The sequence below is a fragment of the Magallana gigas genome, chromosome 9 (genome assembly GCF_963853765.1).
Source record: "Magallana gigas chromosome 9, xbMagGiga1.1, whole genome shotgun sequence".
NCBI classification, from domain to species: domain Eukaryota; kingdom Metazoa; phylum Mollusca; class Bivalvia; order Ostreida; family Ostreidae; genus Magallana; species Magallana gigas.
Genome location: NC_088861.1, coordinates 20,303,891 through 20,319,936, shown reverse-complemented (window position 1 = coordinate 20,319,936; position 16,046 = coordinate 20,303,891). Strand labels below are relative to the sequence as shown.

The following is a 16,046-nucleotide window of genomic DNA, read 5'->3' as shown; positions in this document are numbered from 1 at the left end:
CACACGCATATTTTTTTTCATATTAACTTTAATATTTATATTAAAAATGTATGAGAATCAATTCTGTAAACATTTTAGGAAGTCTTAAACAACCGTTTAAAATTGTACATTTATTAACGTTATTCATGTTTCTTCAATCTAATAACACCAACAAAAAAAAAAACAAAATATAGTTCATTTATTTATATATAATTCTTGATTATCGAGAATCGAATGCTTTCAAATAATAATCATTCAAGTATGTACATGTATTAGTTCAGTTTGATGAGCAAAGCAATCATCATACATACGGAAAATTGGTTTAATACAGGGATGTAGCAATCAAGAGAATGCGTTTTGCACCGGAGCAACACTACACTCCTTACTGTATCCACTACACTGTAGTCTGCTACCAACACAGAGAGTTAAACATGAAAAACAGAACTCAGTTTGACAACCCGGACATTTCATCTGTTTACACATCCGTTCGTGTTCGATAAGAGTTCGACAGTTAGGACAAAGGCGTTTCGAGGGCACCCTTTCAATTTTTGAATAATCCAGGGTTTTTAGTGGGGCTTCGTTCAATATTTTCTGTATGGCTTCTAGATCTCGATTTTTGCATGTGTGATTTGGTACCCATGGAGCTTTACAATCCCAGCAGAAATCAGCTTGCTTTTCGTGTTTTTTCGGTGAACAGATGCTGCACCGGACAGCCTGAGTGTTTTGTTGTCGTTGACAAAACTGACCACAATTCGGACATTCTGAGGTATCATTGTTGTGACTAAAAATAGCGTTCAGCGATATCTTATATTCAAAGAATAAAGATTCATCCGTGGTCATATCTGCTTTCTTAGTTATTTCATTCATATTCCATTCCTGGTTACAGCCGGGGGTCAAACAGGTTACTGAACTTTTAACCTTGTGTGTCAACGAATTCCGCATATGCCCAAACAAGTTATATGGAGCTGTAAAAATGAAAAAAATACAATCTTATTTACCTACTGTAAACTTAAAAGTTTCGACATGGAAGAATTTACATGCATTTAGAGCAGACACAATTCAATAAGGAACAAAAATATATGCATTAACATACTAAGCATTGTCTCATATTAATGTGTTAAGTGATAATTTCCGCGCTTTTGTGGGATATTATCTAGCAGATTGTATGTAAAGTAAAGGTTATCTGAAACTTGTGATTCAATTGTCTGCTCATATACTCTAGTAATAGCAATTTTCAAACAACCTATGTAATGTAATTGGTGAACACTTTGCATATTAGTTATAACTTATAATCAAAATTAATACAACTGCACTGACTGATTGCGTGACCACAAGACATTTTCAGTCGCGGTTCCTCGTCATCAGGGTCTTGATCAATCATGTCGGCATCTGTGGTCAGTAGATAGAACGGGACACGCCTCTCATCAGTACCGACCATCACCTGTAAAGGGCGGGAAAGCGTCGTAACATCTCGGCAATCATTGTAGATTATGCCTTCCTCCATGTCCACAATCTCCACACAGTGGCGGGGAACTCCACAGAGAGCCGCAATAGGAGTTTTGATTTCTCCAACCGTTTTAGATGTCTAAAAAATGGATAAACTGGCATAATAAACAAAGTTATATCTCTATTTATCACTATTAGGGGTCCTCCACACCTTTAGTAGAAGAATCGCATACAAGTTAAAACTTCTATATTTCTTAAGGAAATGGAATATACATGTAGTATCCGTTAGACACTGAAATGACAGAAGAAGGAAGTTCAGTTTCTATTTATCACTATAAATAATTAACAGAGGTCCCTGCAGTATTCGTCCTCTGGACCCGCAGGTCAGTAGACCAAAGCTATATTCATGTAAAACCAATTACGTTATAGAGATAGCCACCAATCACATGCAATTTAAACAGTTTTACAAAGTTTTACTTGTATACAGTACGGTAATAAAACGAAAGTAAAAGGGGTTTGAGGACCTTTAATTGGTAAACATTTGAAATCTTGCTTGTATGATTTAAACACATATATAATTATAAACACAATTATATTATATATTTCACTTACCGTGTCAAAATTTATATGTGTTTCCGAAGACAACCTTTGAAACTGCATAGCTTTGTGTGGTTGTCTAACAATTATAACCCTTTTTATCACAGTGTCGATTTTAGAAAATTGATAGATGGTCTACTTTCGCTTTATTTTTTTTTTTTCGAGCTAATCAAATCGAAACCATACTTTTTTGTTTAGGTTTCGATTATGACGATATTTTATATTTTATGGGCAAAATTATAAAATACTTCACATTATTCCATTTGTTTAATGATAAGACTTTGCAAAATTACACATTTGAAATTGATCGCTTCACAAATGTATTATCTAAAAGTTTATTTATTTTGAAACGGAAAAATAAATAAAGTTCTAAGAATAACTAATGCGTTTAACCATGTCCGATATCAAAATACCATCAGCAATTACATATAAGGCATAAAAATAACAGTTAAATCCCAGATTTAAAAATGTTAACGTTTATGTGTATTTGTTGTTCTTTCTCTTTTATTTTATGTAAGCTGGGTTATATTAGATAAGTCTTTTTCGTTCAAATTAACAACAAACGCAAGGATTTATTTAAATATATTGATGCGTTTCATGTAGAAGGCGTTTGGTATCGATTCAATACTAGGTGAAAAGTTTAATTTTGATTTAAATGTGCCCTCAAGTTTTCGTCTAGATACATCATGTATATCTTTTAGAGATTTTTTAAAATTATTTAATTATGCCGTTATTTGGAGCAATTTATTATTATTATTTATTATTTATTTCAACTTTGAGCAATAAGCTCATCAGCATTAAACATAATAACATAACAATCGCATACAATATTATGCAAGGTGTTAAACAAATATATGTTATTGTGATATAATTATCATTGTCCCCCAAAAGAACACAATACTACTACTTTCATAAAAATGCACACAGCTATTAAAACATTTCTAATAATTCGATTTATTTAAATTTTGATTTAAAATATATCAAAGTAGCATTAATAATTTCAGAACTCTTTATCCATAATATATTTTAAAAGAGGGCATACACGGCTTTACTTTAATTAACTTCAATGTAAGCCACATAAGCTTAACTAGCAATGTACTTGTAAATGCTATATCAAAATGAATGCGGTGGAAAGACTCTTTTCGTTTTTATTAACTATTTTTTTTTCAATACATGCCCAGTATATTGAAAAAGAAAATAATTGAAATAAATATGCAATACTTCTATTTTTACAATTATCTTGAATACACATGTTTGCACTACTCCCTATTACTGCTGATACTCAGCTGGCAGTGTTACAATTATGGTTCGGTTTTAAAATAATCTTTATTTAAAATCACAAAATGACGTAAAATTATTTAAACAATATCGTCCATTCGAAAATATATTGTTGTTAATTATCTGTGTATTCCATATTTTATAAAATTGTTTTTCTTGTGATATGCATAAAGTTGTCCATACATTTATTTTGATTAATTCAAATCTTCAAATTCAAAAAAATATAATTACACTGTATAATAAAAAAAACCTTGGAATAAGTCCTAAAAAAAAGAACATTTTGCTGGACCAAGTATGTTTTTGTGAAACAAAATGAGTTCAGTTCTGTTCGTAAAATAGCATATATGCGTCTTCAAATTTGAGCACTTCTTTTGCATCCCTACACTTCCAGATGTGTTCATTATCACAGATGTACCAGTCAGACCCACGCCTCACGGCGCTGTAGTAGTGGCCCGCCTCCAAGTCACCGCTATGATAAACAGCCGCATACAACATGTACTCTACCTTAACAACACGAAAAGAAAAGATACTACTGAATCTTTATTAAAACTTGTATAGGCACTACTGTACAAGAAGACAAAAAATATCAATTTGTTTTTAATGAAAATATTAACAATTAGCAATTTTAAAGCCTTTTTAAGCAAAATTTATCTTTTTTTCTTTGGTGCGCTGCTGAAGATAGATTGATAGATTTAAAAATTACATTCAATCTTCATTGAATTTACTTAAGATGGGATGGGACACCTATATCGATATCAATGTGGTTGAAAGTATATTAATTATATAAAAAAAATACTTTCATCAGGTTAGAATTTTTAAATTTTACAATATTTAAACAAAAAATATTTTTTTTAAAATTGAAACGAAAAAAATGATAAAAGCCCCAGTGGGACTCAAACACTTCACTTACAGATTCGTAACTAACGCTCTTACCCTGTTAGGTAACAGTATTGGGAAAGAAAAAAAATACTCATATTTGGTTTTTTGTTATTTTTGATGGGGAGTACGTCACAGCATGCAAGTGTCCCATACCACCTCAAACAAAATTAAACCAACAAATCATGTATTGATAAGAATATTACCTCTACACGTTTCTCATCTTCACGGCCTACCACTTTTAGATCAAAACTAAATTCAACAGGGTCTGTTCTTTTAAAGAAACCTTTTCCTGTCTCCTGTTTAAGATGATTAAATACACTAGTTATATTAAATTAAAACACATAATGATTACCATTAAGAGTATGAATTACAGAAGAGAAATATTTAAGAGAATGTGAAATCGAATGCGTAGACAGATAACTTTTTACACAAAAATTGAAGTATTAATACACAACAAAATATTACCACAATACGTTGAATTTGAAACACCAACACTGGAGGACAGCTTAACATCTTGGTTTTCTTCACCAGCTTCTCGTTACTCTGACATTTGAAGCACTTAAGTGATCCCTTCTCAAAAATCTCTTCGGATAAATTGTCTTTGTCCAAAGTCTGTACCAAATAGATTCAGTTTTACAATAATATATAAAAGGTCAACATCTGTGAATGATTTTACCTTAGCAGCTGTCCAAATATTAATATATCATTTCTTCTGTATCAAAAGTACTAGATCAACATTTTTTTGGTAAAGACTTTAAAACAGCAAACACAAGGTTTCCATATTATCATGAAAACAAAGTTGCTTTACCGTTAGGTAACTAATATATTTTAAGTAGGTATATACATTTACTTTGCATGTGTTTGTAGTTTTCTGTAATTTAGATACAACTTTATTTTGGGCCTTTAAGCGGGTTTACAAAATCGTAGAATTTAAAATATATCCCGGCCTTTCTATAGAGAAATTCTTTTCAATATTCTTTGACTCAGGTATCATTAAGTAGAAGCGGGAAATTAGACAGGAACTTAGGACTTATTTATTACAAATGCGATATCCAATGTCTATTCTTTGGCTGTATTTATTACTATGGTATAAAAAAAACTTTGACTTCGTTCATTAATAAAATCATCATTTTTCATCCTTATTAAAGGATAAAGAGTTTTACAATTAGAATTTTAGAACCTTTTTGTTCAATGTACAAGGCGCTAACATTAGTTTCTAAATGTTATTACACGACGTACATGTAATTACGAATTTAATGAAATCCACGGAATTCAAATGGGTTATAAGATGATGAATGAAATTCAAAGTTAATTTATATCCATTACAACGAAAGTACGGATTATAGGGTACTTGTGTTAGAAATTCTCAAATAAACAAAGCAATAGAGTAAATATTGTTGAATGAGTAGAATTTGTATCCCTCAGTTCCTCGGGATTTCTTACGTACACCTTACTCATGAATATATCATCTTTACGGTATGAAAAACAGTGTTCTACTATATCTACAATGGATTCCGCGAAATTATGCCACAACGAAACCTTTAAGAAATTGACAATCAACGAAAATCACCCCCCCCCCCCCATTTTGAATGATTTGAGTTTGGCTCGATGGTTTTTAGACTGTATTGCTCTACTTAAAGAGCTCCGCATAAAATTATAGGACCCTAGTACCCAAATTTAAAAAGATGCATAATATGGATTTTTTCTTTACAAAGTTATACAATAACTGTCATGTAGTTTGTATCTTAACGATTTCTGTTATCCAGTCTCCTTGAGATTTAATATTAAATATTTAATATTTACAGTAGATTACAGAGCACTTTCAATTATTTATTACAGTAACGTACCTCGGACATATTGGTTCTTAATTGGATGCCCAAAACTCGCTGGAAATCAGCATGTTCTTTCTTTAAAATACATAAATCATGTCTATTCATTAAAACAAATTAACTCAAGTGGACCATTTTCTATTGATACACCAATTTACTAAAACATGTAATCATTTTATGATATAAATGATTTTTCAAACTATAATTTGTATTTACCTGTACTTTCAGTCCTTTTTATATAGTCATAAGTGTTAGAAAATTACATGTAAAAAGTACAAATAAAGATATTTCTTACACACATACAGGTGCTGCATTCTATTTCGTCAATCATGTCAACGAAAAAAACGTCAAAATCACCTACAAAAGAAAACTTATTTCGTATTAAATCTTTTTTTAAATTGTGACATTCTGTAAATGTACATTTGGAGTACAATATAGGGTTGACTGTTAATGATTTGTTTACCCATGGAGAAAAATATTGTACCGTCAATGCTACTGACTCCCCTCTAAACCAATGTCATTTGGTATAATTTATGCATACAGGTTTTAATTGAAAACGTTTCTGAAAGAATATGAGCTGGCACTGTGCATTTTATGTTAACTTATTTTTTAGCTCTTTGTCATTTTTAGTTGAGTTCTTCATTGGGTTTAAGGAAAAAAGAAAGGAACATGTTTAAAATAAGAAAATGCACGCAAAAGTTTTATCATTTATGATACATTTTTCGTACAATATCATCACTATCTGTTAAGAAGGGGATATCCTTAGTTTTGGATGAAAAAAAAAACCTCTTGCATGTTTCATATTTCAAAGAAAAAAAAAATCAAACGGCCTGATGTGAATATGATTATGTTCACAAAGATACAACCTTGTGTTTGCTCATCCCTGTCTAGTGCATCCAGCAAAACATGAAGAAAAGAAGCACAATCGTTTTGACTGAATCTATCAAATGTTCCATCACTATAAATGTAAAACAACAGAATGTTAATTTGTTTGCAAGAAATGCTTGATGGTTTAATAGGGTATAATATGGATTATCATTTTAAATCATCGATTTATGTACTTCGACCATGGAGAATATTTTTCAGGCTTTGGATAATTGTTAATTACAAGTCAAGTGCAATAGAGTTGGGAAAAAACGTTACACTAGTAAGCACATTTTCCTCAGCTATTTGTTTAAGAAATTAAATCTTATAATTATAGGGAAAATAAAACAAATGAAATTTAATAGTTCCAACGCTCTGACTGTTACAGGTACATGAATTAATATATAAAACTCATTTTGTATTGTCAATACATTTCTTCTTCTTTTTTTAGTTTTTTTTTTTCTATCTTAAACGTTTACGACAGAAACAAAAATGTACATATATGTATGTTTAGTATTATATCATATCATATCATATCATATTTTTATCATATAATATTATACATGTACATGAATAACATTTTTTAATATTACCCGTTGCCAAGTGCGTTGCTAACGCTGAGGGTAATAGTAAATATTGTTATACTTTCATGTTAAATACTGAAATCTGATTGGTTAAGACGCAGTTAATAATATTTACTATTACCCTCAGCGTTAGCAACGCACTTGGCAACGGGTAATATTAAAAATTGTTATACTTTCATGTTAAATACTGAAATCTGATTGGTTAAGACGCAGTTAATAATATTTACTATTACCCTCAGCGTTAGCAACGCACTTGGCAACGGGTAACATTAAAAAATGTTACATGCGCGAAAATTATGCGCGTACGGTTCGCTGTAGAATTCACGTTATTCCTATATAAAAGGAGTAAAATTTTCTTAAAAATTTTAAAAAAGACATTCAGTATAACAAAATAAATAGTGCCTGTTTGGGAGGATAACAGTTGAAATTGACACCCCTCGAAAACCATTGTCAACCTCCGCTTTGCGTCGGTTGACAATGGTTTTCTCGGGGTGTCAATTTCAACTGTTACCCTCCCAAACAGGCACTATTTATATATTATTAACTGCGTCTTAACCAATCAGATTTCAGTATTTAACATGAAAGTATAACAATAGATAATGTTAAATAAATTATTTTCAATTTATTTTATGAAATCTTGGTGTTATGTACTTACATGGACTCCATGAACACCAGGAGGTGGATGATGTCTTGTTCCTTGTCCTTGACTTCAGATCTGTTCTTCAATATGGCCAGTAAAAGATCTGAAAAGGACTCCTACTGAGTCAACAAATCTTAACATTATTTATTGATCTATTACCAATTTAAATAATTTTATTACCAATTAATAAAAGTATTACCACCCACCACCCCCCCCCCCCCCCGGAAAAAAAGATAAAAATGTTATTTATGAACAGTAAATTGTTGCCGATAAACTTAACCCGTTATTGATTGAATAAAATGCTAACGCGGGTTATGTATTTTTTCTGCAATGTCGCCACCTTCATAACCCACATGAATCAGCAGAGAGGGCGTTTCATTGTTCATATTTACATCTTTATTTTAACAAATTGATTCATTGAATGTAAATAGTGAGTAAAATTCACCAAATTACTGTTAATGTACATCAGTACGTTATCTATAAACAACTAAATCGTCTTCTATGCGAACATCATGATTATTTCGTGCAGTCCGTGATTTTTTTTTTTAGGTCGCTGTAGATTTCGACCAATCGATAACTGGGGCGTGTCTATATCAGTCCTGTTAGTTTCTATAGAGCTACGACTTAACTAAAGTTTCCGTAAGAAATAGAGGGAGAAATACTCGGTAGATGTATATACATGTATGTTATTTGAAAGCATTTGATAGAAAACATAATAAACTTTTTATGACAGACTAACCTTTTTTGGTGCATTTTGATCCAGTAACGTGACAAAAGATGGGGTGCTACTTAGTACCTGTAACAATATCAAACAGAACAGTACGTCATCAATTCTGCGCAACTTATGTGCTTTGTCTTTCTTTTGAAATAGTTTGCACTTTTTTAAAACAAATATTTGCAATTGTTTGCCTTTTGTTACATTTTACACACCTGAAGGATGCAGCTTGCATAGCAGGTCAAACCCACAGACGGCATTCCAAATGGTGGCGAGGTGTCCCTCTATTAACAGTTCAAGAAAATTAAGTCACATGTTTAAAAGGTTAAGAAAAGCTGTCATACTTAGCTTCATTTTACTCACACTCAAAAACAATCAAATAATTATAGCATAGGATTTTATTTTCTTATAGCTAACTTGCCTCTGTCTTACAACTTTTAAGAACATTTAACGGATATCGCATTCGACATAATGATGATAGCGGGCACTCCACTGATAATTCGTGTTTTTCCGCTTTGGCTAGACAGGAACGACACACGACATGGTCACACAGACAAAGCTTGATCTCTCCCTGGTAACACAAAAAACACACGCATCTTTTTCTATTTCAAAGATCAAATACAGCACAAACATGCTCTCTGTTAAAAAAAACAATTTTTATAAAACAAATCATGAATAATCTACATTTGATATTAGATAAATTGTCGGAGATAACAATATAAAAAGGCTAAAAATGCAATATTTTCTTATAAATACATGAATTTAGTAGGTACTTATAACTCAGAATATGTTTCTAAATGCTCGAGAAGACAACTATGTGAATCTTAAACAACGAATGTACTCCGTCTTATACTTTGTGCTTAGACGTTACGTGTTGTGTGGTATAAATGTATCAAACATTGACGTTAGTAAAATGTAAATGTTTGTAGAATGCACTGTTTTTGTTAAAAATTGTACGAACTGATGTAGTCTCTAGTCTTTGAAATGTAATTACCTAGAAAACCCTTTTTGTTATAAGTGTTACCTTTTGTTGCTTGCAATCTTGACAGCGTACATCCTCATCAATATCAATAGCAAAACGTTCTCTGGTTATCGACTAGAATAAATATAGAAAGAGGAGTTCAAGTAATAAACGAACCACTTCAAGTTATAATGCGTTACACAAAATACTTCATATAATATTTAACATAGTCTCTTAAAAAGGATTACCTGGTCTTTGATGAAAACGGGTCTTTTACACGTCTGTTCGCTTGGCTTTGGACAGAGCTTACATGACCGAGGCATTTGTGAGCAATTATTGCAAACAGGATGATGGCAGTCGAATTCCTTACACTAAAATATTACAAAAATCATTATTATCATTCCATAATTCGAACATCCTGCACTGTTATATGTGTATAACCATCTGTCAAGTAGCAAGATCTTTTAGGTACTATCGTGTTAGCTTGTGATTGCTGACGAGTTTTCACTTACCCATCCTTCCAGACAGTCATTACAAACCATGCAGCATATTTTCCCACTGGCACAGTTTATCTGTAACCAAAAAACCCCCACTTCTCCCTGAGCAACAGTTTAACATATTTTATAAAATCCAAAATTTCAAAATTCGCACTAGTACATATTGAAATTTACCTTTCCCGTGCGTATGTGAAATTTTAAAAATTTCAAACAATTAAAAAAACTTTTTCAGTTTACCTTTAGTAAATCTGGATAAGATGATTTTTTCCGACATGATCTAACACATTCAACACCGTCAACCGTCTTTGTCAAGTCTGTGTAGCATCTCGAACACAATGTGTGTTTACAGCTCTTAAACACGACTGCATAACCCTGTAAAAAAAACCTGGATAATATGTACATGTATTGATGTTTTTTTTTCTGTTAGAAGTCCTAGTCACGTATTCACGTTAAGGATAAAATTAAGACGTGTCAAACCTATTCCAATCATTTTGGGACTTATCTAATGAATCTTCCCGAGCACTTCCATACGGACCGATACAATATTAATGTAACGGCAACAACATTTTTATAATAGGGATTGATAATATACAATTATTTAATGCTTGAGCAGTCGATAGACCCGATTATTTTTCCCAAGTTGCAGATCCATAGATGATACTGAGCTGTTCCCTGAACCAAGGGAAACAATTCGGGTCTGTTGACTGTTCAGGCATTAAATAATTGTTTTATTACCTATTTTCGCTTTTAGTATTTTGTGTTCACAAAGCGGCAGTTCAATAGATCACTTTCAAACCTGAATACACATACAAAATAGACGAAAATATTTAATCTGTAATAAAACACAAAAATTCCTTTGATTAGGTATAATGTACTTCTTCTTTGATTCACCAAAGATAGCCGCATAATATCACAGGCTATTCCCGCTATTTCTCGCCGATAGCAACACATGATGCTCAGGTTGCAGAAATATGCGTCAATAGATCTACCAAAAATTGATCTACATATCCAGGTTATATTTTTGTGGTAGAATTAAAGTGAAGCCAGGTACAATAGTTAATAGATCAATCGATTTCTCTCGTAGATTTTTGTAAATATAACATGTACGTAAATATAACATGTTTGTATGTACATATAACTGCTTTCAAATGACATGCATGATTTTGATTTTTTTATAGTGCCCGGTAAGTGATATAAATACATGTATACCAAAAATTATCTTTATACAAATCACAGTTTTAAAACAACAAATCAAATAATAGCAACTTTTATCATTTTTGTCGATGTTGTGACTTATTTTTTAAGCACCCTGACAACAATTGTGAAGGATAACTTTTCCCACAGTCAAAGTAAGCGGTTAAAAATTACAGGATCCCTATTCAGTCTATATCATCGTTTGTATTACCTATTCAAATTGTCATGGGAGCTAAGGCGAATTGGGACAGTAAAGCGCTGCTTAATGGAAAAGGATGGGGGTTCCATTAAATTTAGTTTTAAGAAATGTGTTATTGCATTAACAGTTATGCTGTTAGATTGACAGCATCGCTATGATGCTGTCAGTTTGTTACGATGTCCTTGTACAGTTTTCGTTTTCGTAGCTATTACGACATTCAAGCTGCCTGACATTCATTTTCTAAGAGTCAAGTAAAATACAGATATTTTGCATCATATTTACCTCAGTCTTGTTATAAGAAAAACGTACTCCACAGCTGTCACATTTGGTCTATAATTAAATCAGAAAAATCACATTGTATCTTGTAGATATTACGTACATGTATATTGAAAAGCAGTTTTGTATCCTAAGAGAGAGAGAGAGAGAGAGATGGGTGGAGATGAAATTGATATCATAATATATAAAATATGGCATGTAAATCTTTTATCATTCATACCTTTTTCTTATCCATTGCTAGGAATTATGGTTACTTTCATTTTCACTTTAATATGAAAGATTTTCCGAAAACGAGCAACTTATGTTTTAGTAAGCAAACCGAAACTAAGATAGAAATACGCGGGCAGGTTAAGGCAACTCCGAGTTTAATCATGGTCGATATTATGATCAATTTAGAAATTGTTTATTTTTGTGAAAACAATTCTAAATATTAATATTTATTGAATGTGTTCGCCAAGATATTATTTTTCTACTTCTGAATTGACTCGATCTTTGAAGCTGCCGTGCCATGGTATCACGGGACAGTTTAAAATAGATCACATTAATTTTTTACCTTAACAAAAAATCAAAAAGTGTACCTTGAAGTTCATTTGTATGTATGATACAATAATTCGATCGGCAATTAGTTCATGTTTATTAGTATTACTGCTAGAATCCTATTGATAATCGAATAAAATAAATGCTGTCATTATTTATCGGAAACCCCCTCGACTTCTTTAATTTCATTGATTATACAACGTATTTTTTATTTATAACAACGAAGCACAGGATTCTAGCAGCACTTTTCAAGTAATTTAGGTCATACGCTTTTGATATTTCCCAATTCAGCTTTCATAATATTCGGGGTAGTGTTACACTTTTGTTTTTTATGTACACACTGACAGAGAAAAGGCCGGTCAAGCCAATTAAATGCTATCTCCTTACCTTATAACACTATATCAATACTACTATATTAAAATAATAGACTCGAATTTTTTTTAGCTTTAATACCGATTAATCGGAAGAGTACTGTCTTTTGTTTTATATATTCTAAACGTCATTGGTACTTGAAGGTTACCAATGTGTTTTGTTTTGTTTTTCAATCAAGCTTCGCTAATAAATAATCAACGAAAATTCCTAAAAAAAAAATCCGAAAATCATCTGATTTTTTTTGGATTTTACAACCTTGCGCATGCACATTACATTCACACTAAATCACGGGAGGCTCTTTATTTTATGTTTCCACAATATCACATTTGCATGGAATAAACTCAGAGACTATAAAACAAATGCGTGTAAATTTTCATTTAAATTTTTTTTCTGTTCATCAAAGAAAATATGGGATATAACTCACAGTCATTTACTATTAAAAAAAATACCTAGAGTTTCGAATGTCAACATTTTGTGTAAAAAACGTTGTTGAAGAAATGTTGATTTCTGCAATTATAGAAATAAACATTTCGAAGAAAGGTATTTACAGCTTCAAAATGGTTTGTTATGAACAATTTAACTGTTATTTTCAATGCAACTTTATTAATTTTCTCCAAAATCGTTTTGGAGCGATTCTGCAATTTTCTGCTACATTACGGGTATATGGGAGGCATTTTAACTGTGGTGAAGGCCTTTCCCCAGACACAGTTGCATTATTCCAACTCAGCAGAGTGTAGTGAAATTAATAGCATTATTGTAGGCTGTAAGCTTAATAGGTTATGCAAATGTCAACAATATATACGGTGTTTCGATGTATCTATTTCGTAAATGTCCGATATCATATGCTATGTCAACCCGTGCACGCACGGGTCAAAATCTAGTACGATATAAAATGGTTTGGGGCAGTTTACGCTTTATAAACCGCGAAGCGGATTCCATACAAAGTAACAACTTTTACCACATCATACGTGTAATATTGACAATCACGATCGTCAGTTGTAAACGTTTGAACTCTCGGAAAAAGATGTATAATAATGTTCTTAATGTTCTCTAATATCTTAGCTTATTTATCGATACAACTACGATTGTGATTTATATTATAGTTCTAATATTCAAAGAATCAAAAACAATATAGACCTAAGAAAGTTAACGATTACACATAGTTCATCATCATACGATGAAATATAACAGTTATGAAATGCAAAACATTTACGTTTCTATATCTCGATTCGAGCTAAGAAGTTTTTTTTTACCAACTTGTGGTCTCACAGTTTGTTTTAGTGATTAAATCCGCTTGACCAATTGAGTTGTCTTAAATATAATAATGATACAACTTTGTGATTAAAACATTAATATATTTTATATACTAAAATTATACATAAACTGAAAGAATAAAAACTATTTTCATGAAGTATATTACAGTCCTCGAAATCTTTCCTTCCTTTACCTTTACACACAGTAGATGCTCTTTATGACCATAAAACAGGTAATGACTTGGAAGTCCGTGCGGTCAGAACCATCTATGTGAAAATTAAATGTCTATGATTTGCGGTGTCCAATTTTAGAGACACGGTTGAAATTTAGTTTCAAGAAAGAATGTCTCTGTTTGAAATGCTCTGAAGAAGGAGACAGAAGATACGAAAAAGGAATCAATCAATCAATCTCTCTCTCTCTCTCTCTCTCTCTCTCTCTCTCTCTCTCTCTCTCTTATTCATACCAAATTAAATAGTTGATTTTTTTTCTATCGTTCATATACACGAATGCTTATGACACGTGAAGATTTAACTACATGTAACTGATGTTATACTGTTAGTATTATTTATTTTAAAAATGTCTATGATTGTGCATGTTGTTCTGTATATCAATTTTTCAATGATAGTTGTGTATTTTTATATATATTTCATTTTAATAAGGAGAAAAACTAGTAAGCTTTACAAACTTGCTTCTAATCCTTTTGTATATGTTTTTTACAAGCGAATAATTTATGTTCTATTCATTACAACCAAACTTATTATTTTCTGAGTCTTTTATAACTATTTGATTGGAAACTTTTGAAAATGACATCGTATCTAAACATAATATAAATACCCTTTAGGACAAAACACGGTAAAATTTCAAAATGAAAAAATGAAATTTGAAATATTTCAGATCCAATCGTGAACATGCTTATGGTATAGTTCTGTTCTAAATCTCCTTTAAATGTTTACACCCTACTTGACGTTTCTTCAAGATAAAGTTGATGACATGAAAACAAGACAGCCGACAGTTAACGGTAGTTTACGACTCCCGTTATCTGATCGCACTAGACTACCCGCTGATTATCGGATCGAATGTCATCAGAACCTTACCCATATTGAAATTCATATAACTCGTTTGTTGAACATGCATTTATTATAGCAATGAACGTTTTCGAAAACAAAATTTAATCATTTTTTGATATCGAATCTATGTGCGTCACTGATTTTTTTTTTTTTTTTTTTTTTGAAAAACTGAATGTCTGGCGGAAAACCTTGGTTGGCAGAGATCTTCCCAAAGTTTTATTAATTCATCCATGACATAAAAACAGAGTGTTTGATAAAATGCAACTGAAATAAAATCCATTTTAGTAGTTTTTCTCTCTCGCTCCGTGTCATATTTTATTAAATAACCTTCTTGTCAACAGTTCTGTAACTTCTTCTTCTGCGTGGATACAAACTTAGCGACAAACGTTTTTGGGCAAATATTGCATTTTTAATGCAAGTTCGTTTAAATGGTTGATTTAGCATTCCTTTTTTAAAAATTAAAGCTGCATGAGCAAAATAAATGAAGCCGTAGCACACTGAGCTAATTCCTTGAAATCGATTTTTTGTGTAATATGAAAAATGAATGCAAACTCTCTCTCTCTCTCTCTCTCTCTCTCTCTCTCTCTCTCTCTCTCTCTCTCTCTCTCTTACATTAACAACCAATTACGTTTTTGAATGCTTAAAGAATTGGGACTGCGTATGGACTACGTACGTTCCTTGGGTGTGTTAATCAGACGGAATGATCTGTTGAATGTATAATTCTTCAGCTCTTGCCGCCTGATTAACAAATTAATTTTTGTGACAGTGTCGTTGATAACACGACCGTTAATGTTCGATTGATTCTATCAGTCTTTGCCTGTAGATTTCATTTGTCACGCGATGTGTAGATAAAAGACACACAACCGCTCATTTGACGA

General features: G+C 31.7%; 2 protein-coding genes across 2 annotated transcripts; both read right to left on the bottom strand.

Annotated features, from left to right (window-relative positions):
• Positions 1 to 163: 163 nt before the first annotated feature.
• Positions 164 to 2,182, bottom strand: LOC105334106 (E3 ubiquitin-protein ligase RNF19B). The gene is made up of 3 exons (XM_011437433.4): positions 2,038 to 2,182; positions 1,297 to 1,564; positions 164 to 944 (listed from the first exon to the last, which is right to left on the bottom strand). Exons 1-3 carry the CDS (start codon positions 2,083 to 2,085, stop codon positions 322 to 324), a joined length of 939 nt encoding a protein of 312 aa, XP_011435735.3. The 5' UTR covers positions 2,086 to 2,182; the 3' UTR covers positions 164 to 321.
• Positions 2,183 to 3,462: 1,280 nt separating this feature from the next.
• Positions 3,463 to 12,264, bottom strand: LOC105334107 (ubiquitin carboxyl-terminal hydrolase 27). Its single transcript, XM_066070764.1, has 16 exons — positions 12,159 to 12,264; positions 11,945 to 11,992; positions 10,507 to 10,641; positions 10,285 to 10,344; positions 10,021 to 10,143; positions 9,836 to 9,907; positions 9,233 to 9,382; positions 9,027 to 9,095; positions 8,836 to 8,892; positions 8,112 to 8,212; positions 6,875 to 6,966; positions 6,304 to 6,365; positions 6,027 to 6,086; positions 4,645 to 4,791; positions 4,383 to 4,475; positions 3,463 to 3,804 (listed from the first exon to the last, which is right to left on the bottom strand). Exons 1-16 carry the CDS (start codon positions 12,171 to 12,173, stop codon positions 3,619 to 3,621), a joined length of 1,470 nt encoding a protein of 489 aa, XP_065926836.1. The 5' UTR covers positions 12,174 to 12,264; the 3' UTR covers positions 3,463 to 3,618.
• Positions 12,265 to 16,046: the final 3,782 nt, after the last annotated feature.

Coding starts and splice junctions, on each gene's coding strand:
- LOC105334106 (XM_011437433.4), bottom strand. CDS start 2,085: ATGCAGTTTCAAAGGTTGTCTTCGGAAACACATATAAATTTTGACACG. Junction 1,565..2,037: donor CACATATAAATTTTGACACG/GTAAGTGAAATA, acceptor TCCATTTTTTAG/ACATCTAAAACGGTTGGAGA. Junction 945..1,296: donor GTCTTGTGGTCACGCAATCA/GTCAGTGCAGTT, acceptor TCATTTTTACAG/CTCCATATAACTTGTTTGGG.
- LOC105334107 (XM_066070764.1), bottom strand. Junction 6,366..6,874: donor CAGGGATGAGCAAACACAAG/GTTGTATCTTTG, acceptor TTTCTTTTGTAG/GTGATTTTGACGTTTTTTTC. Junction 6,087..6,303: donor AATGCAGCACCTGTATGTGT/GTAAGAAATATC, acceptor TGTATTTTAAAG/AAAGAACATGCTGATTTCCA.